At 35.2% G+C, this 27576-nt stretch overlaps 1 protein-coding gene across 1 annotated transcript in view; it reads right to left on the reverse strand.

The window, feature by feature from the left end:
- The window catches only part of NRK (Nik related kinase), a 126090-nt gene that overhangs the window by 92769 nt on the left and 5745 nt on the right, over nt 1-27576 (reverse strand). The window contains exon 2 of the mRNA XM_032846198.1: nt 24714-24779. Coding sequence (XP_032702089.1) covers nt 24714-24779 — 66 coding nt within the window. The remainder of the gene's footprint in view (nt 1-24713; nt 24780-27576) is intronic.

Raw genomic sequence — 27576 nt, forward strand, 5'->3', positions numbered from 1 at the left:
CAAATGCCATCATAGTTTTGGGTAAGGTGTGTTTTTCTTTTACCTTTTTTTTTTAATTTGGCCTTGGTTTCCAGAACATTCAGATTTTTATTATTCAATTGAACTTATTTCCTTATCTTAGGATTTCCTTATCTTATTGAGAGAATTATCTTTATTCTTCTCCTAATTGGTTTCTGATCTTTATCTTATTTTTAACAATGGATATTAACATTTTAAATGACTTCAAATCCTCTGACAAAGAACAAGGTTTAATTTATAAATTATTTACATTTGGTTGCTTGGTAGCTGGCTAAAGAGTAATGTGCAACATGAATCTGTACAAATCTGTTGCTTCTTAACTGAAAGTCTATATCTCAAGAGGGTTGTAATTCTAATCAAAGATTATAGAGCAATACTATATTCTTAATAGCAGATTAGAGCAATAAAAGTAATGATTGCTTAAAAAAGGAAATGGGTCAATCTCAATTCTTTAATATCCTGATTATTGTGTTGCCACTATTTCCAACAATGAGCTATTAGACTCAAATAACCAATAAAAACAATAAAAGTAAATAATTTTAGTTGGCTGTCTATGTACTAGAATCTGTTCTAAGAATTGTTACATATATAAATTCAGTTAATTCTTACTATTTGCTGCTTACTACTGAGGATTATTATTATACCCACAGTATGGATGAGAAAATTGAGAGGACACATGTCCAGGATCATGTGTGACTGAGCCAAGGTATAAATCCAGAAAAATCTAGATCTCATGTTTTTAATGATTACACAATACTGCCTTTCACTATTTGTCGAGTAAAATAATTTTTTAATTGAACCTCAGCAACCCACTTACTGATTAAACTTACTTGATTTAGCATCTGTTCAAAATAGCCTCATATATGTGGAGAGTTAACTTTATATACTGCTGTATCTAAGAAAATCAGACCTTTTTATCCCTATAAGTGGTCCGGAGGTCCCTATTTCTGTCTCTAAAATGTCAGTGGTCCTATGGCAATGGTATCCTTACCTTGGCATATAATTTTTTTCTACTTTCTGAAACTGGAATGGCCTACAAACATAACAAATATTGATGTTGTTCTGTACTGCTGTTGCACCCATGAAAGTTATTAACTAATGAACATACACATTGGGAATTTCAATATCACGCCATAACATTCAAATGTTAAATATTCAGATGTTTAACATCGTATGTACATAAGCACTAACCCTATGATATAATGGACTAAAATGAGATTTTTCATGGCATTCCAGGAGCATTAATGTTACTTTATTGCAGACTGTTTACATACCATTAAAGATCAAATGGCAAAAGTGAAAAATAAACATAATCCCAGAATTTGGAATTCTGTTAAGAATAAGAATTCCAGTGAGAGTTGTTAGGTACCTAGACACTTCCTCAGCAGAACTTTCTCATCACTTTCTTGGTTTTCAAATTTGTTGTGAGCAACTATTAATATATCTGAAACAACATATTTAGGTCAATTTTCATGAGATAAAGCTGTCTAAAAGATTTTTCTTTAAAGATGAAATTATTACAGAAAACAGATCAGTAGAAGAAGCAACAAAAATGTTATTACTACCAAGAATTTTCCTTTCAAGCGAGGTTGATAAACATAAAACTTGAAAAAGTGATAAAAATTCGATAAAATTATTTTCATGGGTCATATGGTTTACAGGAAAACCATAACCATTGTTGATTGACTAATAGGTATAGAATGACAGCTCATCCTAATGTACTACTACATTTGCTATTCTTTTAATATTAGGTACATTAGTGTGGTGTTAAAAAGTGAGGCATGAAAAAAAGTGTGGCATGAGTTGGTACCTTAATTACATCTTTCATCTTCCACAGAAACCATAATATCTACAGTGGTTTAGTGGATTTCATGTTATCTTCTTTCCATCAAAGTCAAAGCATGATGCAAAAATATTGCTGTCTCAGAAAAAGTGAGGCATGAATATCTTCTACTGGCAATAATTTTCCTTCATTCCTTTGTTTTATAAGTTAAAAATCGTTCAGAAGATAGTCACATGAGGAAATAATCAATTATGTATGCTGCAAATGCAGACTTGTCTCCCAACTAGAGGAAGTGAGATGTAAGGAGAAAGCTTCCAGAAACTCTCCCACCCTCAATCTTCTCAATCAGAATAATTTCAGTATGTCTCTACCTCCTCTCCAACAACTTTGTCATCCATAGCTCTTTTTATAGTACCTATTACAATATGCACTGTATTACAATGATTTCTGAATTCTCCCCTAGTTCAGCTATAAAGGTATCTTTCCTCCTCCCAATTCTACTTTTTACTTCTTTCCTCAGTATTCAGTACTTGCATTTTACCATTTGGTATTGTTTTCCTCATTGAATCAAAACTCTTATTTTTATCCTTGTTATTAAATCAGATCACAGAGATGACAACCTCGGGCTCTTTGCCCTCTGTTCAATAGTTTATATATTACCATACATACAGCTCATGACTGATTCTGTCAGGAGGACAAACAGTATACTCCCCCAGGTCACCAGGATAACTCCATGTTTATGCCTATTAATTTAGATTCTCAAGTGTAGATACCTTTATCCTAAAAGGGGTTAACTAGAATTTACCAAGCAATTCTTAAGTACCAGGTACTATGTCTTGTGAAGTAAATATTGCCATCCTTAATTTTATAGATGATGAAAACTGAGGCTCAGATAAGTTAAATAATTTGCCTAAAATCACCCAGAAAGGGGCAGAGTTAGAGTTAAAACCCAGGTCTGAGGGACTCCAAAGCTCAAGCTTTCTGCAATATACTATGCAGCTCCCCAAAGCAATCCAGGTTTTATTTATTTAAAACAAGAATAAGGAGAGCTAATACAACTAAAGATTCCCTTGTAAATACTGAAACTCAACCTAGAAAGAGCAGAACATTCATCACCTGACATGTGAACTTAAAATGTTATATACCAGACCATAGCAAACCTGGGTTTAGTCAACTTGGGTGCAGGTTAAAAGAAATATAGGTGAAGTGTACTAGAGTATAAAAAGTTTGGTGCTTCCTGTGACTCAAATGATTAAATTTCATCTGAAGCCCATTAACCAAACATAAAATTATATTCATGTGGCTTGCAGATGTTAGTGTTTCCTCAGTTTCTTATAAGGACTATATCGAACTTAGGCTGTGTCTTCAGGCTATGTGTCTTGAATGAAATAACCAGCCATACAGTTAATCAAGCATTAATTTAGTCAAACAACTGGTTTGACAAAGCTTCTTTTTTATTATTAAGTTGATTGAACAAGTTAACTAGAGCAGACCAATCTGGCAGCAAAAAATGAAGGTCCTCAAATCAACTGCAAATATCTCACTCTATAAATACTACCAGGAGAGGGGATCATACAGATCTCTCCATTACCAACTGCAACTTACGTCCTTTCTGAGAAATCTTGCCCAGGTTTTCAGATCTGAAATTTACGTAAAAACATTTAGTCAATTGTAAGCCATCATCTTGGGGATATTTACTACAGAATGCTGTTACAGTACTCCAAACCATGACACTTAGCTGCCACCAGTAACTTGCCAAGAAAGAATTTTGTGAAGTCAAACCCCAAAATGCTATTCAACTATATATTAAGATGTAAGGAACAAATTGCTTAAGTTTCCAATTCACTAACAGAATACATATGCAAAGCAAGGAAAAATAACTAATTCTATAATCAAAACTAAGACTACATGTATTTTTACATTTTTAGGGATTTGTGGGAGTAGAGGAATCAGATTTGCTTTTATCAATGCCCAAGGACATGCTTTCATAGTTTACAGTTTTTTTATTATGAAAAAGAGTCTTAAATACCTTCCTCAAGTCTATATCCTCTAAGGAGTTAATGTGGAAAATAATGTATATAAATGCATATACCTGTCATGGGGACATGTAGTATGTGCAATAGGGGGAAAAAGGAGCACCTTCAAGGATAAGGAATGTACGAAGGCAGTGGCTCTTCTACTTGGTACATGCATCAGAAATATCTAATCTGTTAAAACACAGCTCACCTGCTCCTACAACCAGCACTCCTTCCCTAGTTTGAGTTTCTGATTTAGTACTTCTAGGGTGGCAACCAAGAATCTGCACTTCTAATGAGTTCCTGAGTGATACCGGTGTGGCTGGTCCAGAGGCTAAACTTTGAGAACCACTATACTCAGGGCATTAACACGTGAAAGTAGAATCTGTGAATCAACCACTTCAAAAAGTCATAAAACAAAGACTAAAGAGTCATTTCAAGGATGGCTGCAACACAGCACTGAACTTTACAGGAAGAAACTGGTAAGCCAGAGAAGGTAAAAAAATTAATTTCATTACTTTGTTGGTGGGTTTAGTTTGCAAGGGTATTTGTAATAGGGTGTTTAAAAACTTTAAAAAAATTACTATATCTCACTTTCCTTTGCCAGCAAAACTGTTAAGATCTTGGGGGTTTGGGGGAAGTTTGAGCATACTTTCAGTAAATCCATATTGACTAGATTTTAATTCCACTATGTTTTCTTCCAAGACTTCAGTCCTGGCTTCTGGGCTTCTCTTAAGAAAGTGGTCCCTACTCATACCACTTCAGCTGACTTTCTTAATTGAGTACATTGGTGCCGCTTAAGATGCTAACTTTGGGGCGGGAGGGGAGTAAGAAAGAAAGCTCATGCACTTGGCCTGGTTTAAATCCTGCTGCTTAGATTTGTTACGTGCTTTAATCCCTGTTTTACATGGCCAAATATAAAAAAGGGGGGAAAAGTCCAAGATTTAAGTCATCTGAACAAAGAGCAACTGGATGATCCAAAAGCAGATGAAAGAAGACCACATTTTTTAAGGGAATATAATCTCTTAACTATATGCTGCTCAGGACATCTGGATAAATGTGCTTTATTGATATCTGGAAAGAAAGACAAAATTCTTAGTAGAGTTCATGATCACCAATGTCCCAAACTTTTTACAACCAAGACCAGAACTTTCACCATTTCATCTTTTTCAGTTAACCTAAAACAGTCAAATCTAAGTGATCATTTACCCCAACCCCTCTAACCCACCTTCCGTCTAGATCCCTAAGCCTGCATTTTCAGCATATTGCAAGGTTCTGACAGTATTTTTATTTCTCCCAAGAGCTAGTTTTTCTCCCCACCAAAGGACTGAGTAGGACCCACAACTCTGGCTGAGATTCAGATGAGCAAACAGAAAATGGCATTGCAAAAAAGATTGAGAAATTTGTTTCTCCATCGTCTAATATAGTTTAACTTTTTTCTCTGAATTGACAAACAGTTGCTTTGAATATGTGTGCCTGAGCATGCGTGCATGCGTGCGTGTGTGTGTGTGAGTGTGTTCTCTTCACTGAACAGGCCAAATCAATCAGCTGTTTAATACCTTGTAGCCTAAATTGTAAGATTAAGTCTCACCAGTCTTTCTTTTTTTGTTGCTTTGCATTTAAATAAAACATGGTCAGTGGTGGCTCATTCTGAGCAAGAGATACTTGAGCCTGAAAGAGTGAGAGAAGCAGGTTCCCTTCATCAAGGGCAATTGGATAACCTCTGGCAAAGTGTATTTTGCCTTCATTCCCCTGTCCTCCTTCCACTGGCCCCTCCCATGTTGTCCATAAGGCTCTCCTTTTACATAGTTGCTACATCTGGCTTTGCTTTTCTTGGGAAAACCTTTCCATGTTACAAAAGTCTTCCTCTCTCCTCTCTCACAGCCATCAAACATAATTTACCTGCCTTGTACCTCATTTCCCTTGGGATCAAGGTGAGACCTAATTTCATCTGTAGTAAAGTGTTAATTAGTGGTTTAATGCATTACTTAATTTATAATATGCACGTGAACTGGTGATTTTTGGTAAGAAGTCCAGATAAATGACTCTCTAATAATGGGAATTTCAAGGAATGTGGCAGGTTTTTCTGTAGGACATATTTTTGGTCTGGGATATCTTTCCTGCAAATCACTCCACCACAAACGTCCAACTTCCCAGCACATATATTTAATTTTTTCCATTTCTGAAAAAAGAAGTAAATCCTCTCTGAGGTTTCTAGTATACACCTAGATTTAGTTTCAGATAGGCAGTGGTTCCCAGTGAGAATCTCTGGAGTGTGTCTTGAGCATTTGCTTTTTTCAAATTATTCTGCCAGAGGATTCTGATATGTGCTTCTGCTTGAGAACCATAGAAATACAGAAATAACCGCATTCTGCTCCATCAGAAGGCAGCAAGTCCAGGCCTGATATTGCCTCTGCTCGCAATGTTGCTTAAACACATTTTCTCAGTTCATGTGAAATTATTGATTTCACTGAAAAGAACACAACATTAACATCCAAGAGTATACAATCTTTTATTTAGTTTTTCTCACTGCCTCTCATCTCTCTGCATATCTAATATCAGTGGTTATTTGACCTGGTTACAGGGCCATGTAAGGAAAAATACAGAGAAACTTTTTAAGGTGAGGCAGGCCAGGCCTTTACTTGATTTCAGTGCTTTCAAATGTTCACTGCCACCTAATATACTTGGGACAAGTTATTCAAAATTCCACATAATAATACAAAGCACATGGAAATAAGCATGGTAGAAAAATGATTCTAGAGAGTCAAGTAACAAGTTTCTTTTACATTTCTCCAGATTCTGTAAAAAAAAAAAAAAATAGACTCACAGCAGAAAAGGTCATTTACCATACTTAGAATTGGTAATATAAAAAAAAAATAAGGGAGATATTAAAAAAAGAGGAACTTGCCAAGGGAAAGAGATGTGAAGGGAGCTGATATGAGCTGAAGACAGAGGTTTCATTTTTAGAAGCTGGAGAAACTAACTCCTGATTTATGAATATTTTTCACCTTGTTTTGATAAACACCAACAGGCCTCTTTTTATGTTTCTAGTTTTTATTTAAATTCTAGTTAATGCACAGTGTAATATTAGTTTCAGAAATAGAATTTAGTGATTCATCACTTACATATAACACTCAATGGTCATCACAAGTGCCCTCCTTAAGGCCTATTGCCCATTTAGTCCATCTCCACAACCACCTCCCCTCCTGCAACCCTCAGTTTGTTCCCTATAGTTAAGAGTCTGTTTTATGGTTTGCCTCTCTTTTTTCCCCCTTATGTTCATCTGTTTCATTTCTTAAATTCCATATGAGTGAAATCATATGGTATTTGTTTTTCTTACTGACTTATTTCGCTTAGCATAATACCCTCTAGTTTCATCCATGTCATTGCAAATGGTAAGATTTCATTCTTTGTTATGATAAGTAATAGTCCATTGTATATACTACATCCTCTTTATCTATTCATCAGTCAATGGACATTTGGGCTCTTCCATAATTTGGCTATTCCAACAGGCCTCTTTAGTGTAAATTTAAAAATACCCTTTATTCATAGCTATCACTTATAAGAGTCTGGAGGTATACTTGAATCATTTCTGGTTTTATAAAATTATAGTTTTATTGGTTTAATATGTTAATATTTATTACTGTAAGTTTGAATTATCAACATTTTAATTATGTTCAATCTGGTATGAGAGGGGAAAATTAGATATTTTATCTTCAGTTTCCCAGGAAGAAATAGGATATTTAGGGGATGACCACCTGGACGCATTAGTTAATATCTGGGAAGCCTTGAACAATTGAGTGTGAGTTAGCAAGGGATAAGAACATGGTACCTTGATACAAAAGTGAAGCTTTACACCTCTAGTTATTTGACCTTAAGCAAGTCACTTCCCTTCTCAGAGCTTGAGTTTTGTTATCTATAAATTATACTACCTCTAGGGAGTCCTTTCATATCTGTCCTGCAATAGTTTAATTCTTTAATTATTCTTCATTTGCCTCAGCTTATTGAGTAGTGAATATTAAAATAAACTTTAATTAAAGGAAGGCATGCTTTCACCAGTTCCCCCACTCTCAGGGGTAATAACATTTTTATGAGGTTTTCAGTATTGATGACGCTTTTTGCATGTTCTCTCATGGGGATAATAACAGCTACACTGTATAATGGGTTTTGTTGTCCTCATTATTGTTGTGAAACTGAGGCTTAGAAATTTTAAGTGAACCACCTCCTGGTCATTCACATCTGTGTGACACCAAAATACATACTCCCAGTGTGGCATAGTAGGGGACTAGGCAGACTTGATTATACAAGGATAGAAGCTGCATATTTTAAACTTGTGTCAAAATAAGTTCCTACATGAATTTTTAGCTGACTACTTAGAATATATTTCATGAACCTAAACCAATACCTCCCTGGCCAGAACCCTCATTAAAGGAGTTAGTCTTCTAAATATTATGTGTCTCCTGTTTAGTTTTTTGAGGGAAGAGCTTTCCCCCTTGAAACTGTATAGCACAATATCAATAGTATATCTAATTTATTTCTGTGCTGGTTAGTTCTAAAACCTATATTGTGTATCACTTTGCTGTTAAAAGATTTTACATAAAATTTATTCTTAAAAATAAAAGCTATCACTCAGTGAGAAAATTAAATTGAATCTTTCTTAAATACTTACTATTCAGAACAGGCACTTTGTGAATGGCTAATTAATTTCTTATGTAGCTTCTAATGTTCCCCATAAAATGTACCATGTAATTTAGCTTTGTCAGTTGACTGAAATGATAATTCTCTAATTCTGTCTTCATCAGAAAAGCTTAGATTGACTAGAGGAAAACAGTAACACTACTGAAACAGGCAGTGTTGTATACACTGGAGTCTCCTCATAAACACTCCCTGGGGGCCTGGGGGCTCTACCTTCCATGTTCTCATAAATCCAACAATATCATGTAGAAATTGTAGTTAACAATCTTCTTGTAGTTTTATTTATTTTTTTTAAGATTTTATTTATCTGACAGACAGAAATCACAAATAGGCAGAGAGGCAGGCAGAGAGAGAGGGGGAAGCAGGCTCCCCACTGAGCAGAGATCCCGATGTGGGGCTCGATCCCAAGACCCTGAGATCATGACCTGAGCTGAAGGCAGAAGCTTAACCCACTGAGCCACCCAGGCACCCCTCTTATAGTTTTATATAGCATAAAGATGAGAGTTTTGTGGGCCAGGGAGATCCGGTTTCAACCTGGCTTAGTGACTTACTGCATGATTTTAAACAAGTTATTTAATCTCTATGCCTCATTTTCATACAGAAAATGAAAATAACATTCATACCATATGGGATTTCCATAAGGATCAAATAAGTTAATGCCTATAAAGTATATAGAATAGTGTCTGGCATATAGTAAACTCTTAATGTTAACTTGAATTGTTACTGGCTAGAATTGAAGACTAATTCATTTTGTATCTCTACATTATAGTAAATGGCTTTCTCTACTTCTTATTTAGGAACTATTTTTTCCTGAAGAAAAAGTTGATGATGGTAAAGTTCTAGCAAATAGAGTCCTTGGGAAAGGTGGAAGAAAATGACATTGTTTCAGGCCCTATTTCTGTCTCTACTGGGACTCCTGGCAAATCCTAACTAACAATGCCACATCATCTGGAGACATTAACTATATTGCTTTGCCGCCTTTTGGGGGATCTTCATAAAATCTACAGAAGCATTATTCCTTCACAGATTATCAGTTTTCCTTGAGGAAACATTATCTATAAAAGGGAAGAATAGGTAGTACATTCTCTGAGCCATCCTGAAGGAATTAGGAGCTACCGAATATGATGATTGGATTTAAATAGTTTTGGTGACAGTCTACCTCTATTTTGCACTGTAGATCAGTCATGCCCCATGTATCCTTCCTTAAGGTAAACCTCCCAGTGCCACAGGCCAAATGAATGATTTAATTCACAACTCCCAAAGGATATGTACCACATGCAACAGGGCTCTAAATAATAAATGGTCTTTCTGTGAACAGTCTATAGATCATAGCCAGTGATAACCTGGCCCGTGAAATAGAACATAAGGTCTTTCACCAAAAACAAAACAAAACAAAACAAAATCATTGATTGCTATTGGCTGCAATCACATTAGATTCTTGGAACCATATTAGGCATGATAAAATTGGAGAATGATGAATCAAATCAGCAGTCCAGAGCCCGTCCTTCAAAAAGTGATCTTGATTCTCTTCTCTAGCCCAGGGGACTGAGCAGGCAAATGCTCTTCTTGGCCTGTCAAAGAGAAAACTCTCCTTCTTTCCCCTACTTAGCCTCTCAGTAAGGAGGGAATTAGTCACTTGAACTCAGTGGCCCCTGCAAGTACCAGCAAAGCAGTTTTGCTATACAGCTTTGAAAGTAACACCAAACATTTGCCAGAAGCAGGGAGGAGTGTCCACTGTTTTAACCCCAAAGATCACATCCTCCCCACCCTTTGGCAACTTCTTAGGATGAACTGGCATTCTCTGCCATATCACATCAGGTAGGAGAAAAAATTTTCCTCTTATTTCTTAACCCAGGGCTGGCAGGTGGCAGATCTGTGACCTAGGTCAAGTTGGTTCTAGATAAGGTTGGCAAATAAAGTACAGGACAAGTCCAGTTAAATTTGAATTTCAAATAAACAAGTAATTTTTTAGTGTAAGTATATACTTTTGGGACACACCAACACACACAAAAATGTGTTCTTTATCAAAATTCAAATTTAACTGGGCATCCTATATTTTTATTTTTCTAATCTGGAAACCCTAGTTCTAAGGTCCTTCTATTTCTCTACCATTCTTCACACCATTTTTCTCATCCCCCTACCTGATTATAAAGGACCCTGGAATATAAGATTCAAATAAAGAAAACCACAAAATATAGAATTAAGCAACAAAATTTGATTCAGCATAGTTTACTACACAGAAAATTTTGAAAGCAGTATATATTATCTAGTCCCTGCCCTCAGAGCCTTTCTAGAATTGAAAAGTTTGATTGGGACCAAGTGAAGCTGCTTGGGTCCACATCTCATTCTTCAGGTTTTAATGCAAATGGATGATAAATTGCATCCTTAAAGACTCAAGTGGCTTTTGCTTCTATATAAACCTGAGCTATATTCTCAAACACCGAGTCTCTGCTACCTTAACTGCATTGTAATTCTCTACCAAGTGCATTATGATATACAAAATTTGAGTAGGGGCGACTGGGTGGCTCAGTCAGTGGAGTGTGTGCCTTTGGCTCAGGTCATGATCCCTGGGTCCTGGGATTGAGTCCTGCATCCCTGCTGAGCAGGGAGCCTGCTTCTCCCTCTGCCTTTTGCTCCCCCCTGCTTGTGCTCTCTCTCTGACCAATAACTACATAAAATCTTTAAAAAATAAAATTTGGGTAAATGGAAAGGTAATTCACAGCATCAACAAAACTCAAAAGAAATAAATATTTATAAAGGAGTTGAGAGCACATAATTATATATACCAGTTGCTGAAAGTTAACAGTAAATTGTGCTTCTCTAATCTTCTCTTGAAGTCCAAGCATTAAAATCTGCCTGAGGGGCACCTGGGTGGCTCAGTGGGTTAAGCCTCTGCCTTCGGCTCAGGTCATGATCTCAGGGTCCTGGGATGGAGCCCCACATCAGGCTCTCTGCTCAGTGGGGAGCCTGCTTCCCCTCTCTCTCTGCCGGCCTCTCTGCCTACCTGTGATCTCTGTCTGTCAAATAAATAAATGAAATCTTAAAAAAAAAATTAAATTATTTAAAAAAAAATCTGCCTGAGAGGTCTCTTCTAGAAAGCATTTTTGATGCAATGTAGAACACCCATTTTCCATTTTAGTAAGGCTATATGTACTGGATGCCAGCAAATATTTTGGTAATTTCTGTCAAATAACCAATTAATTCTGTTTGTATCTTTTTGAAGGGTGGTGGTGGTGGTGGTGAAGAAATTAGTCAAACCAATTTTTACATTGTCCTGATTGGAGTGAACACAGACAATGGTCCCTACATATGTATCTGTATCTGTTTTCCACTTTTCTTAGATTAGTTTGTACCTTTCTAGTCACGTCTGTTAATTTCACCCCTATAGTGCAGTTGAGGGGAGGATATAACTATCTCTTACTCATTAAAATATGTTGCTCAAGTATTAAAAGACATAAATCAAGCATATATGTATGATGTCCTAGACTGATAGAAGTTTCCTAGGACATAGTATTAGAAAAGTACCCAATAAACCAAGGTGAGTTGGTCAGTGTGTATGTGTATGTATGTATGTTTTTATGTGTATGTATGTTTGTAGAACCTGCAAAATCCACATCACTAAAACTTGTAGAGTTTAACATTTGGAGGAATTTAATTTTTTTGAAACTTTTTTGAAATCTAAGGTAGTTTAAAAACCCATTACAGCAACTGGCAAGCATGGATAGAAGGCTAAGAGAAGCAAGGATATTTGTAGGCTCTTATTTATGTGTTTTTCTTTCTAATGGCTGCCAATCTTCCGAGTCAGGAAATATTTGCACATGTTCTAGACATCTTCCTGAAGGTATGAGGCTCTCTTGAAGCCATCCTTATACTTGGTTATGCCAACAACACTACAGCAAACTACAGTACCCTGAGAAAAAATATACTCTTTCAAACTTCCTAAATGACTCATTCAGCAGAAAGTAATAAAAAAAAGTAAGGCTAATATTTCCAGCCTTTGGAAATATTTATCTCTACACACTGCCACCTTTTTTTTATAGTCAGAGTAGAAAGTTACTTAGGTGGTATAATTTTGAAAGGCCAACCTGTCTCCAGCATTGGCTTAGCAGGGTGTCATTAGTCAATTCTTTCCATCAGGGCACATCTGCAGAGAGTGCCTGTTAAAATATGTCATTTGGGAGGGGGTCACTTTTGTACACATCTTTTTAGTCCCACACCCATATGTATTTTGCTAGTTTCAAAGAGATTACATAGATGATTAATATAGACTTTCTGGAGACATATAATTTTTTCAAAATACCTACTTGTATGATGACAACACTGATAATAAAGGGAGAAAATGAACATAGGCAATAGAAAACATTATATCTACATTCCAAGTTTTGCTTATCATACATCCCTGATGTCCTTGAGCCTACTATGTGCAAGGCACCTTACTAGGTCCTCTGGAGGTAGGGCCAAAATTAAAAAGTTCCCATCTGTCCCTGAAGAAATTTGCATACTAGTTTTAAAGACTAATAAATTCTTAAGAATTCATTCCAAGACTTGTAGCTGGTTTTCTACTATCATTCCAACACTTTATTTTGTGACAAGGTGGGAGGAACTTGGCAGCTTGCAAAATTCTTGTAGAGGTTAACCACAGGAAAGCCTCAAGATGTAAGTTCTGTTGAAACATGTATGTCCATTTGATGGGACAATATACAGAGAATTTTACTTAACCAACGTACATCATATATACATTTCCTCACTTCAATGCTAAATCTGCCTCCAACCACCTGCTCAATTCTCTTCTTCTGCCAGCCTCTAATCTTTCAAGCTATAGCCACTTAGCCCCTACATGTAATTTATTCCAGCCTAGACTCTGGAAGAAAATCTATTGTTAAGCAGGGACCATACAAGGGTACCCTAAGTTAAATATATATAAATTATTACATAATTTATATATTAAGTATATATATTTGTGTGTATATATATGTGTGTGTGTATACATACATACAATTTTCACCCTTGTTTCTACCCTAAATTATATCTATCTATATAATTTTCACCCAGTTTCCTAGAAATGCATCTATTAGAAAATACCCCAAACATTTAAAATTTATTAAATTTTAATATTCCTACCAATCGGAAACCAATCATCCACAAAGGAGTTACTGAAGTTCTGTTTTATCTTTGAGAGGCACTAACTTTCAATTATCCTTGTGGTCTCTTTCTTCTCTGAGGCTCCTAGTAGGAGCAGTAATTGATGCATAAAGCCTCTGGTGCTGGAGACAGACCTCTGCTCACTAGAAAATAATAAAGAAGTGACAGCAAGCAATCTCTGCTTTCCTAGGGTTTTCAAGAGTTTAAATAGGAATTTAGTTATGAGCTCCAAGTGTCCTTCAGAGGCAATCTGATTTGTTCCTGTCCACTTCTGAAATTCTAAATCCCAGAAAAATTTCCTCAGACTTGAATGTGTCTTAGTGCTTATCATGAAGGAAACAAATATGCTGAGGGACACATCATGAATAATCTTCATAACTGACCTCAGTTTACCAGGTTCCTATATACTCCTCTACTTGGGCAGGGTTTTGTTTTTTTTTTCAGCTGGTTGATCTAGTTGAATGCTTTTGACTTTGGGTTGTATACATTGAGCTGAATATAATATAGTAGAATTAAGAGCACAAACCTAAAAGCCAGGCAAATGTCGGTTTTACAACTGACTCAGCAACTTACTTGGTTTGTGAACTTGTTTAGTAAATCAAGTTCTTGGATCCTCAGTTTCCCCACTTATGGGATGGGAGGATGATGATAACAATGGTGCCCTCTTATGAAATATAAATAATAGAATGCAAATTAAGCACTAGGAACAATGTAAGCATTCAATAAATGTTACCCACTTTTAGGACACTAAGCTCACAATCAATAAAGTGACTAAAATTTCATTCTCCATGTTTTTTCTTCCTCATCCAATTTGTATACCAACTAATTTATTTAATTTTATTTTATTTTTCTCAGAGCCAAGGAAAGCTATCCTTCTGTGAGAATTCTTAAACTTGTCCTTTTTGATTATGGCAGTGTTTTTGTTTTGTCTTGTTTTGTTTTGTTTCTCGTCAGAGTTAATGATTTATACAAAATGTTACTGGCAGTGCTTAGAATATAATCAATCTTTTTTTCCCTCAGGGGACCCTGAATAATCCAACCTCTTTTTCCTATTCATAAAGGGACTCTGCCTATAAATGACATACCTAAAAGGAGCTTTCCTATTTTTCCAACACAAATTACACACAAACCACCTCTATATCATTATTTCTCCAACTGAAATGACACACAATTTATACCTATTTTTTCCTCTCTTTCTCCATGCTCTGGTGGAGGAGGAATTTGTTATAACCTGGGTGTAGCTGAACAGGAAAATAAAAAAGACTTCAGGTTAAAAAACTGCTTATATATTCTGATATTCTTTGATATATTAGCACAATTTTACTCATAGACCTCTTTGTAAGAACCTGACTTCAGTATAGCCCCAGCAACATAAAAATGTAAGAGCTTCCACCTTTTCTTGAAACCTCCAGAGAACTACCATGGCATATTCATTGCTAAATGCAATTTTAGCATCACTCACAAAACTACCTTAGACACAGATACACAAATATGGTAGGATGTTGGAAATTCTTAAAACCAAGTTAGGACACTTTCTTATTTCAAGAGTTAGAATTGCCTAGATGTTACTTGCTAGTGTCTGTTTCACAAAATGTACTGGAAAACCAGCTAACTTTCTTTAGTGGTCAGATACTAGAAGATCAAGGAAAACAAGAACTCTTGACTTCAACAACCTTTACTGAATTTACTGAGAATCTGACCACAATCCTATCTATTTATCCATATATCAATATATATATAATTTATATTCTATATAGTATAACATGTATACATACAAAGATATAGTATATATGTTCACATACACGTACTTGCATATACATGCATGCATATGCATATATGTATATATTCATACCTCTACATATATAGTATATATAAATATATATGCATATGCAAAATAAAACAAAACTAAATTTTTAATGGATTAGACACAAAGTACATTAATGTTTCTAGCACAGCTCCTACTCATTTTCATCTCTAAAACAGTTTATAAACGGGTGCCTGGGTGTCACAGTTGGTTAAAGCATCTGACTGTTGGCTTCAGCTCTGGTCATGATCTCAGGGTCGTGAGATTAAGCCCTGTTTGGGGCTCCATGGCTCAGGTCATTATCTCAGGGTCATCAGATTGAGCCCCTCATAGGGGCTCTGCACTCAGCGTGGCATTTGCTTAAGATTCTATCTCCCTCTTCCTCTGCCCCTCCTGCTCATACTCTCTCTCTCCCTCTCTCTGAAATAAGTAAGTCTTAAAAAATAAAATTATTTATAAAATCTTGCCCACATAAATTTTCCTAAGACCATAAATTAGGAAAAGCTTTAAGTGTATAAACTAAGCATCAATTGTGGAATTTTGTATTTCTGTTTTTAAGTAACTATTATACTCTCCACAGTGATTTATACTTATATTTTACAAAAAAAAATTATAATTGGGATGCTCTTACCTGATTGACCAAAGACACAATGCTATGGTTTACTTGTCTTGGAATTTGTTTAGAAATACATATTTGTCTCCACACATTTGAATTTGACTTTCTATCCCTAGAACAACTTTGTAAAATCAACTTAATTAGAAATCAAAGATATGAGATCCTAACTTTTGCTTTACCAAAACACACCAAATACAGACTTTGAATTTCTCCCCATGTATAATCTGTGAACCTATTAAACAGATTATAGTAGTTGTGAAAAAATTAATTGTGGCCTCCAAAGAGTACAAATCCCATATATAACTCTGACTTTCACCTTTTGGACCCAGAATGCTATTGCTTCTTCCTCCCTCAAGATTTGTCAGAAGGCAGAAGTAAATTTTGATATAACACAAAAAGGAAAAGACAAGCCTACAAATCAGAGCCTAGGTTATATTCCACAGCTGGAGAGATGTCATGGTTAAAATAGAAATATTCCATCTTTTCCCCCAAGGCTTTTAACTATCAGTGCCTTCCACTAATTTGGTCCCCCGAGTCTCAGTTTACTTAGCATATATTAGTTCTTTTCACCCCTATTGCAAATATTCAACCTCAGTTCTCTTATTGAAAAAATAAAAAACAACTTTTGTCCTAGAGTCTCCGTTAGAAGCTTCATTATACTTTCTACATTCAGGGAAAAACAAAACAGAACAAAACAAAAACTGACATCCTTAATTCTTCCCTCATTCTCCCCAATTTGGCCCTACCTTTCCCTTTCCTTCCTTTTATATATCATTCCCTCCTCAAACGTAAAGGCCACAATCAGAGGGAAAATAACCTCCTTCTTTATGTCTACTAAAACTAAATCAATAAAAGCCCCCCCTAAATGTTTTCTGATAACTGTTACTAGCACCTATTGACTAACACAGTGCTTGGGACATAGTATGCATTTGATGAATATTTTAAAAAATTGTTCATTATGGAAAATTTTAAACACTCAAAGCAATATTTTTATTTAAGGGATAAATTTAATATTTCCTAAGAAGAACAGCAGGAGGGTTACTTTAAAAAGGCCAAGCCCCTCTTTTGAGGTATATTATATAAGGAGGTGATGACACAAGAAAAAGGCAGAACCAAGAAAGGGCTCTGGACTTACGGTATTGCACTAGGGAGGAACCACAACCTTGTAAGACTGTAGCCTCAAGTCAGCTTCAGTTTCAGCTCCTGCTTCTGAGGCTTGCAATGTATAATAAAATGCATAGTGTTACACACTTAATGGGCGCTCAAGCAATATTTGTTGGCTGACTTAATTGAGCTATATTTGCAAAATGGCAAGGATGTGAGGAAACTTTCCTACATAAAAAGAAAGCATTCACAGTACTAGACATTTGGTAGGCAAATAAACAGTATAATTTCAGCCTAAAAGGAAAAATACTCAAACCCCTATCCAATAGGCCTAGTGGCTAGGCAACCCAAATGTCAGCACCATGTTTCTGAAACTTAATTTAAAATATCATAAATTGTATGTCATCAACTTTGAGGACATTTCTTTCCTGCCTTTCTTTTCCCCTTCCCTGCTCCAACTTCAAATCCAGAAAATGTAACTAATAAACCTAAATCTCACCTGTCTGGTGAGATTTCCAAGTAAAAGTAATGTGTCAAGCAATGATTTAAAAAAACAAATTTAAGAATGATACATTTGACAGTGTTTTGAAAAGAAATTTCCATATTCAGCAGTGTACTTCCAGAGTGCAAGCAATTCAGGAATTTGCTTGTGGTTGTAATGCCACACTTTGATACATCTGACTTAATCTGCTGACTACCAAGGGGCAGATGACTCTTCTACTATCTCTCAAGGATAGATGCTTACTTATGCCCAGGGTATATTTTTAACTTTTAGAACAATAAGATATTTGGGGCAGTCCCTTTCTTTTGCCAGCATTAATTTCATTCCAGTTAGGTGTCGGACATATGTGACAATTAAGCTTTAGACCCAATCATAGAAGTTTACCTTATTTCAAGTAAAATTTTCCTTTGCTTGAAATGGTTGACTTAAACCTTTTCCTACTGCTTTTTCTACCCTCACCACTTGCAAATGGCAACATGGGAATAGGTGATTAAGATTAAGGGTGCAGTCAAGACTTCATGAAACACAAGGCAAAAATGGTTCATTTTGGAGATTCAGTTATTTGTCTTACCCTTCTAGTATTCTGCTTAACAAAGTGGCGTTAGGTAACAGTTTCTGCTTAACAAAGTTATGTTAGTTAACATATAATGAAATATCCTACCTTTACAATACACCTGGTACCCAGTTTTATCTTTTCATTGGGTATTATAGTAATTAATGAGCTAAAATATGAGGTCCTTTTATAAAATGATAAGGAAAAAATAGGAAAAAAAAACGATGCCAATCATTTTATTAGGTAACAGGAGGAACTACTTCAACTAACAACCAATAAGCAGCTTCTATTTTGCAAGATGGTGAAGGGGATATAAAAGTTACAAGTATGATGCTAACAGTAAGAATAAGAATAGTTTACATTTTATTGAGTTCTAGGAACTATGCTAAGTGTATTGTCAAAAAGCCAGATGAAACCCTTGAGATTATCTAGTCTAACACATTTATTTTATAGTTGAGTAAATTAGCCCAGAAAAGACAAGTTACGTGCATAGTGTCAGTTAGTGGGAGAGTCAGTTTGCCACCCACTATGCTACCCTAAAGGGTCTTGGTGTCCCTCTTAACATTTCATAAAATAACTGTGGTCTCTCTGTGTACATTGCTCTTTGGGCAATTGTTTATTTTTCTAATAGTACCTTTAAAAAACAAGTTCCAACCTACTTTCTTTTTACTAATATGGTCTCACATGGGAAAATTCTAAATATTCCTCTACTTCAAGTGACAACTCATAAGCTATGAGACTAGCAGCTAAAGGTGAAGGGGAAACTATATTTTATGACTCTACTAGGGGGAAAAAGGAAGAATAGTACTTTCTCCTGAAAAGAGAAAGAAAAATAAAACCCACTGTTTTAAGTGAGATTTATACTCGCAGGAGGTGGGAGAGGGTAGAAAGATAGGCATCTAATTAGAAGAAAAAGCAGGAGAGTAAAAGGGTTACAATGTGGAGTGTGCAACTCAGCCTTCATTTCAATGTGCACAGACCTCAGCAGACAGCTGGAAACCTGCCAGAGAACAAGGTCTTGGAAACAAGCTGGAAGACATTGGAGAGATCTTAACCAAAACAAACACCAGCAGGGGATGTGGTTGGCAGCACTGAAAAAGCAAAGGACTCTGTGAGTCACTCTGACATTAATTTTGAATGGTATGTTTCCATTTTGTTGTACGAGGTATTTATGCAGCATTTGGTACTGTCTAATACATACATACACACATATATATCTAATATATGTAAACAAATATGTATGTTCTTTATCTAGATAATATAACATTACAAACATTAGAAATATAGAAAAAATATGGAATAAAAATTACATGCAGTATCTCACTCTTCTATTTATTATTTTTCACATATATGATTTTTTAACATAGCTATAATCAGAGTATACATATAATAATATGGAATACTTGGCTTAACATATTAAAGATAGTTCTATGGTGTTAGATATCTTCAAAAACATTGCTTTTAAGAGTAATGAAATTGAGTAGGTATTCACTTCATCTTATTTTTTACTAGTTAGGATTTTGCTGAATTTGTCTTTTCACAAATAATAACATCAGTTATACACTGTTTTTAAATCTTATCAAATTTTGTAAGGTGTTGTTAGTTCCATTTTATAAATAAGGACATGTATACTCAGAGGTTAAGTGACTTGCTCAAGGTCATGGCCAAGTAAGTACTGAATCAGGTCTGCCTGATTCCAAAGGAAGCCCTCTTTTCAGTACAATATGCCACACCTTTCTACTAAAATAAAACTTTATGCTTTTTCTACATTTTCAGTGTTTATCATAGATTTCCAAAAGTGGGATTATTGGTATAAAAAGTATGAATATTTTAAAAGCATTTTCTATATACTCAAGATTATTATCCAGGAAGGAGGTATTGATTTACAGTAACACCATCCCAAGGCTTTTTACATAAGGGCATTAATTTGAGGTAGAAAAAAAGAGGTCACAGCAATGAGTGACAAAGGAAAATATGTCTAATGTAAGTAAAGCACCTGTAATCATCTCCCTTCTGTAACACAGAAGTTTCTGCTTTGAAGATCTGTTGGTGGAAAGTGTTCTCTATCTTTGGATCTGAATAGGTACATATAAAATTCTTAGGAATTGCAAATGTGTATAGGACCTAGCATATGGTAGGTAGATACTTCATGAAGATTCCGTTAAAAGGAATTGACATGGACTTCTGGCTCCTGATAAGAATGTGGAAAGCTGGAAAGAGTGCCACCCCAAACCTAGCAACAAGAAAAAGCTGAATAATCTACAAAATCATAACTTTTATTGAACCAAGAGTGAAGTCTCAAGTCAACAACCTAGTCTGATGCCTGAAGAAAGATAAACATCTACAAGGAGAGATGGAACATCTCTCACAAGCTCACCTGTGGCTGCAGGGGAAAGGCAAGGTCATCATAGAAGATGGTATAAAGAATTCAGCTAAATTTTTAATGAACTGCTAAATGCCAAGTATGGGCTACCCTGAGAGTACAATACCCTTGGGAGCCATAGATAAGAGGAATTTATACACACTCACAGGCTTTTCTCTATGGATTTACAGTACTGACCTAGTAGAGAGCGGAAGCCATTGCAGTAGGAAAAGCATGAAACCATGTCCAATTCCCTTCTCCCTAAGGAATAAGGGCCCTAAGCTTTAAGAAAAGGCAGCAAACTGTTCCACCCATGGGGATAGAGGAAGACCTACTTCAGTTGGCGGAAATATAAAAACAAAAATAATTCCTCTACTTCTGGGGAGGGGCAGGAATCAGTCCTGGGCCCAGACCATTAAGAAGTGTCTTAACACTAGCAGAGGGAAAGAATAACTAAGAAAGTCCCACTTCCATGACCCAGAGGCACAGGACCTGCCTAAGGCTGAGTTTGAATCAAGAAAACAGAGAATTCCTCCCTGTCCCACACCAAAAAGAAAATAGAGAATTCTTCCCTGTCCCAGGCTAACAAGCACTTCATAAGAAGGAAAACCAACATACCATTAGGTAGGCACAGGAGCATGAAGAGAGAATCTCTTTGAAGCACAGATGCACAAGGGAGGTCCAAAGCTGAGGGTAGAGCAGGAAAATGGAGAATCCCACCACCATGTTAAGTACATGGTAACAGAGTAACTTGAAGCTGGTGATGAATTGAGGGTAACCATAGCAACAACATAATCCAAACATAGCACATCTTATTAGATTGACTCAACCTCCCATATTAATGACCTAGAAGAACAAATGTGCCCATTTCAAGGCATAATTACTATTTACTTCAATCTTTACTGTTCTACCAGCAATGTCTGTCATTCAAACAAACATTTTGAGAAATAAATAATCAAGAAAAAAAAAAAAACCTCACTCTCAAGAGACAAAGCAATCAATATAACCAGCTTTAGAGATGACTTGGATATTCGAAGTATGAGACAGAAAATTTAATGTGACTATAATTAATATGTGAAAAGTTTTAGTGAAACATATGGAAAACATGCATGAACAAATGGGGCTTTCAGCAATAATGTTAACTATAAAAAAGTCAAGTGAAAATACTAGAAATGATAAACAGTAAAAGAGCTAAAAAATGTTTTTGGCAGTCTCATCAGTTGGCTCAAGAAAGCTGAGAGAGGAATCAGTAAAACTGAAGATAGGAAATAATGGACCCAAGTGAAACACAAAGAGGAAAGAGAATAAAAGCAAATAAACATATGAACACATACATACACACGTAAGAAACAAAATAGAGCATCCAAGAGCTATGAGTTAATATAAAATGGCTTAAGAAATATAAAACTGGTTTCCTACAAGGAGAAGAGAACAAAGCAAAAAAAAAAAAAAATGAAGAGATAAACGTCAAGAATCCCCCCCCAAAATAAAATATGTCAAATTACAAATATCCAAAAGTTCAGCGAACACCAGGGATGATAAATAGCCCACCAAAGACACACACACACACACACACACACACACACACACATAAAAAAACAAAAAAAAAGCCTAGACATTTCATATTTAAACTGCTAAAAAAACAAAGTTAAAGCAAAAAGTCTTAAAATCAGTAAGAAGAAAAATACAAAGGAGCAAAGATAAGAATGATAGTAGACTTCAGAAACCATGCAAGCCAGAAGACAATAGAGTGTAAAGTGTTGAAAGAAAAACAAACTATTGATATAAAATTCTATATCCAGTGTAAATATATTTTAAAAATGAAGAGAAAATGAGATACTTCCACACAAACCAAGGCAGAGAACTCATTACCAGAAGCCCTGCACTGCATTACCTATTACAGAAAATTCTTCAGGCTTAAGAAGTATAGAAACTTGGATTTTCCCAAAGAAACTAAAATTCCAGAAATGGTTCAAATGAATAAAAATACAATTTTTCTTCTTTTTAATTGCTCTAAAAGATAATTAACTAAATAAAAAGTAATAGTATTGAACATAGGGAAAAAAGTAGTAGTATTGTGGGTTTATATCACACATAAAAGTAAAATATATAATTAATATAAACTATACAAGCTGGTTACCACACAGTGAATTACTTGAATAATATTTCTTGAAGGTATACTGTGTATTTAAAACCTATGTTGGAAAAATCTTGATTCTGGTGATAGTTACATGACTAAATGACTACATGACTAGTCCAAACTCATAGAATTATATATTTAGAAAGGCGAATTTTACCAAATGTAAACTATACCCCAATAAACCCTAGTCTTAAAAAAAAAAAAAGAATTACCATGCACACCTCACCTTTTACTCTCTTGACTTTTCTTCTTTTTATGGCAAACCAGTTCTGATGACAGACAATGAGAAACCATCTTTTTGTATTACCTAACTTTACCTTTGCTTTTTACCTCATATGACTAATGTTTTTATTCCTAAAATCTGGTGGTGGAGAGAGCTGTATTCCTTCAAATAAAAACAAATACAGAAACACACACACTTACACACACACACACACATGCACACCCCTCAGGAATTAAAATGGGTATGGAGTCATAGGGATTGTAAATATAAAGAAGTGAAGAAGAACTTCTATATATATAGGTGTAAATATAGATGTATATAGTGGCAAAATTCACCTAGATCACACAATTGTTATCTAATCATTCAGTCTGAGATGCAAGTGAGGTTGCATAAACAACATATTCGTGTTTGTATGATATCACTGTCTATAGCGTATTGCTTCTATTAAAAGATAAAATCAAAATGTTTTTTAAAAATGTCATAAATATTGGCATTCTCTCTGTTCCCTATACTCACAGGTTCTTTCTGCTTTTAGGAACTTTCCACAAAGCTACATTTACTACTTGGTTTTGGTGCTATAAGTACTTTTGTGCAAATTTTGAACTTAGGTACATGATTTTTTTTTTAAGCCCCTTCTAGGCAGATGCAAGCTAAAGGTTCAAGGATTGGCAAGCAGAGGGCAAACTTGCCTAAAGTAGAGAGGAGCCCCTTCCACTGGACCTATACCAGGACAGCTCTATACAACTGAACGTAGAGGACCTGTGGTTAGTCTACAGTAAGGATCAGCCTAGGGACTGTGATTTGGTTTTTGAGGGACAGACTTAGGGAAAAGGAACACTGCGTTTGTACAGAGCCTCCTAAAAGACTGAGAAAACATCTAATCCTCATACTGGAGAGTAGGGGAAGGTGATGAAGGTGATAGGGCCTTTAAATAACCCCATTTCCAAGCCAGCCCTCAACAGTATCCCTGCTTTACCTAGAATACATCAACATGATCCTCAATGACCACACAAGGAATATATTATAACTGCAAATATATGGTGATTTGTGCACTTAACATATATATTATATGTACCTCTCCCAATCCTTCCCAAACACATACATACATTTAATTACTTACACATTTCTAGACCATAAGCCCTGAATAACAGGGATCATAAGCCCTGAAGAACATCATTACTTTGACTCCAGAGACTATGACAGTGCTCAGCACATGTTTTGTGCATAATAATCATTAAATAAATGCAGAGTTTTTCTTGTCAGATTATTTTGCTAACTCTGTCACACATGTGTGCACACACATACACACAGTATGATATAGAATTTGTGAAAATGTTCATTTTTTTAACATTCAGTTTAAAAGTTGAATGTAATTTGAAAGGCACAGATGTATAACATAAAACAAATGATATTTTTATTTGGGTACATCTTATTTGAATTAATTCCCCTTTCTGTTGCTAATTTTATTAATTTCATGCTAATAATTTTTATTTTTTTTAATTTTTATTTTTAAACTATGTTATGTTATTTTCTGCTAATAATTTTATAGACCTTATGTTTGGTTTGTTGGTTCACTATAGATTTCCAATCCATTTCCTCTGTAATAATTCTCACAGATACCACTGAGCTATCTTAGTTTGACTCATCTCTCAAAGTGAAATGCTTTTGTCATTATTTGCTCGGCAGTGTAGGGTTTTCACTAGCAATCATTGTTACTAGAAAATGAAGAACCAATACACAATCTAACTCCACTTACCAAATAGATCCTGCCATAAGTACCAAGGCCAATGGTTTTATCCAGTGAGAATATTCCAGTTGGATCCTACAAAAATGTAGAACAAAAATTGTAAATCTTCTTGGAAAAGTAGGCAAGCATTCAACTATCTAGAATGGCATTTCCAATCTGCCTTGCTTCATTAGACTTTCCATGGGAGGAATCTCAGTGTCATTTACCAAAAGAATAAACATGTCACAATTTTCCTGGATAGAGTATAGTCATTTATAGAAAAGAAACAATGACATGAACATTAAGCAGCTGTATAACAAACTTACTACAAACCTGTAAAATGCATACAATTATGTCTAGTTGAAGCATATTCATAATGCAATTAGAAGAATTATTGAAATAGAAATAAATTTATCTGTTTACAATTGACATACTCTTTTAAAATTCATTTTTGAGTACTAGTCAGACAGGCAGAAAGTTTAGCATACAGCAATGATGAGTAGATACTGGATACAAAGTCTGGACAGTTTATTTATATAATAGTAATTCTCGAGAAAGAATATCACCTCTAAATATGAATAACAGAAGATGTGGTACACACACACACCCCCACACACACTGGCATATTACTCAGCCATGAAAAAGACTGAGATCTTATCATTTGCAGCAATATGGATGGACCCAGAAAATACCTTGCTAATGAAATGAGTCAGAGAGAGAAAGACAAATACCATATAATATCACTTATATGTGGAACTTAAGAAACAAAACAAATGAACAAAAAGAGAAAAAGAGACAAAAAACCAGACTTAAGTACAGAGCACAAATGTATGGTTATCAGAAGGGTAGTGTTTGGGAGGATAGGTAAAGTAGGTGAAGGGGATTAAGAGTACACTTAGTGTGAGGAGCACTGAGTAATGTACAGAATTGTTGAATCACTATATTGTACACCTGAAACAAACATAACACTGTATATTTATACTTTTAATAAATAAATAAATAAATCTTTAGTGCCCCCCAAAAGAATATGTACAATGTCTTAAATCAGGATAAGTCAGTAAAATCAGGTTTTCCTTAAAAGCTAAATATAGGGCTTCTGGTTGGCTCAGTTGGTTAAGCGACTGCCTTTGGCTCAGGTTATGATCCTGGAGTCCTGGAATTGAGTGCCATATCAGGCTCCCTGCTCATCAGAGAGTCTGCTTCTCCCCTGAACCCTTTCCTCTCTCATGCTCTCTCTCACTCTCTCTCTCTCTCTCTCAAGTAAATAAATAAAATCTTTTGAAAAAGTTAAATATAGGGGTGCCTGGGTGGCTCAGTGGGTTAAAGCCTCTGCCTTTGGCTCAGGTCATGATCCCAGAGTTCTGGGTTCGAACCCCACATCGGGTTCTCTGCTCAGCGGGGAGCCTGCTTTCTCCTCTCTCTACCTGCCTTTCTGCCTATTTGTGATCTCTCTCTGTCAAATAAATAAATAAAATCTTTAAAAAAATAAAAATAAATAAAAAGTTAAATATATATGAATAACAAAGCAAGAGAATGGCATTAAAAAACTGCAGGTTTTTGTTTTTTTTAACTAAGCAGTTGTGTTTTTTTTTATTTTTAAGTTAATTTTTGCATCAGCTGAATACTTTTTCATGGCATAAACTTCCTGATGATATTTTCTTTGTCTTAATCCTGATGTGGCATCATAGGAGAAAAATATAGACTTGTTTATGAAAAAAAAACTTGTTTATGGACAGATTCCTAAGATTTCCATATTCATTCTTAAATATTGCTTCTTTACCTTTATATGGATATCCTTTTCTTGTGCACCACAAAACATGGCTTCTTGAATTTTATCACTACCTAAACTTTTAGTTTAGCAGCTTATTTTGCTATATTAGCAAAACCAAAACGAGGTATGAGTAGATGCCAGTTTATACGCAAAGTGGTAGGATCTTTGGCAAATCCTTAGAGATTCACACACCTTATACAGAAAGCACATTTTATAAACACAAACTTAGTTTAACTTTGTTTGAAAACATTTTTATTATTGTGGGAAATGTGAGCTAAACAGAAAAACTATTGAGGATATGCAATGTATATGAATGAAATTATGGATTTCTTAAAACTGTCATGGTATTTCTGTGAGCTTATCAGAAAAACTATTGAGGATATGCAATGTATATGAATGAAATTATGGATTTCTTAAAACTGTCATGGTATTTCTGTAATCTAACAAAACTCTCATAGGAAAATGACATAGCTCTTGGATTACTTCAGTCAGTAAGTATTTAACTGGAAGAGTCAGGAGACTGGAGGTTTAGCCCCAGCTCTGCCATTAATTAACTATATGACTCTGGATAAGTTATTTACTCTTTCTGGGACTTAGTTTTCACACATGTAAAATGAAGGTTTTGTGTTTGGTGATTTCCTAGCTTTAAAATTCTGTAAGAAAAAATCAGATTCTAATGTCCTAAAATCCCAATTGGATTTGATATGACCACTGTTAGAAAAAATGGCAGCCTACTTTCTTAAAGTCATCATCAAAATCAATATCACAATAAACACTCTATTATTTAAAACAAATAGTTCAGGGAACATACTTCCAATGAATATATAAAAGTTATTTAAAATGATAATTTTGAGAATTTAAGAAAAATAAAAATAAATTGTTATAATGGCTTTGATATTAAGCATAGCATTGTTGTAACTCTTTGAATAAAGTCTGGGAGAAAAGTTAGCCAACAAAGGAATTGCTAAGGTTTGGCTTAAAGACTTTGTCACTTTGGCATATTTCTTTGAAGGATATTATTGAGGGATTTGTATTAGACATTATTAATTCTGAAGGAACAACTTCTGGCCATCTGGCCAACAAAGGAATCAAATGTATTAGTTGATTTCTATTGGTAATCCA

This window comes from Lontra canadensis, unplaced genomic scaffold (assembly GCF_010015895.1).
Source record: "Lontra canadensis isolate GAN:19392208 unplaced genomic scaffold, GSC_riverotter_1.0 scaffold172, whole genome shotgun sequence".
Lineage (NCBI taxonomy): Eukaryota > Metazoa > Chordata > Mammalia > Carnivora > Mustelidae > Lontra > Lontra canadensis.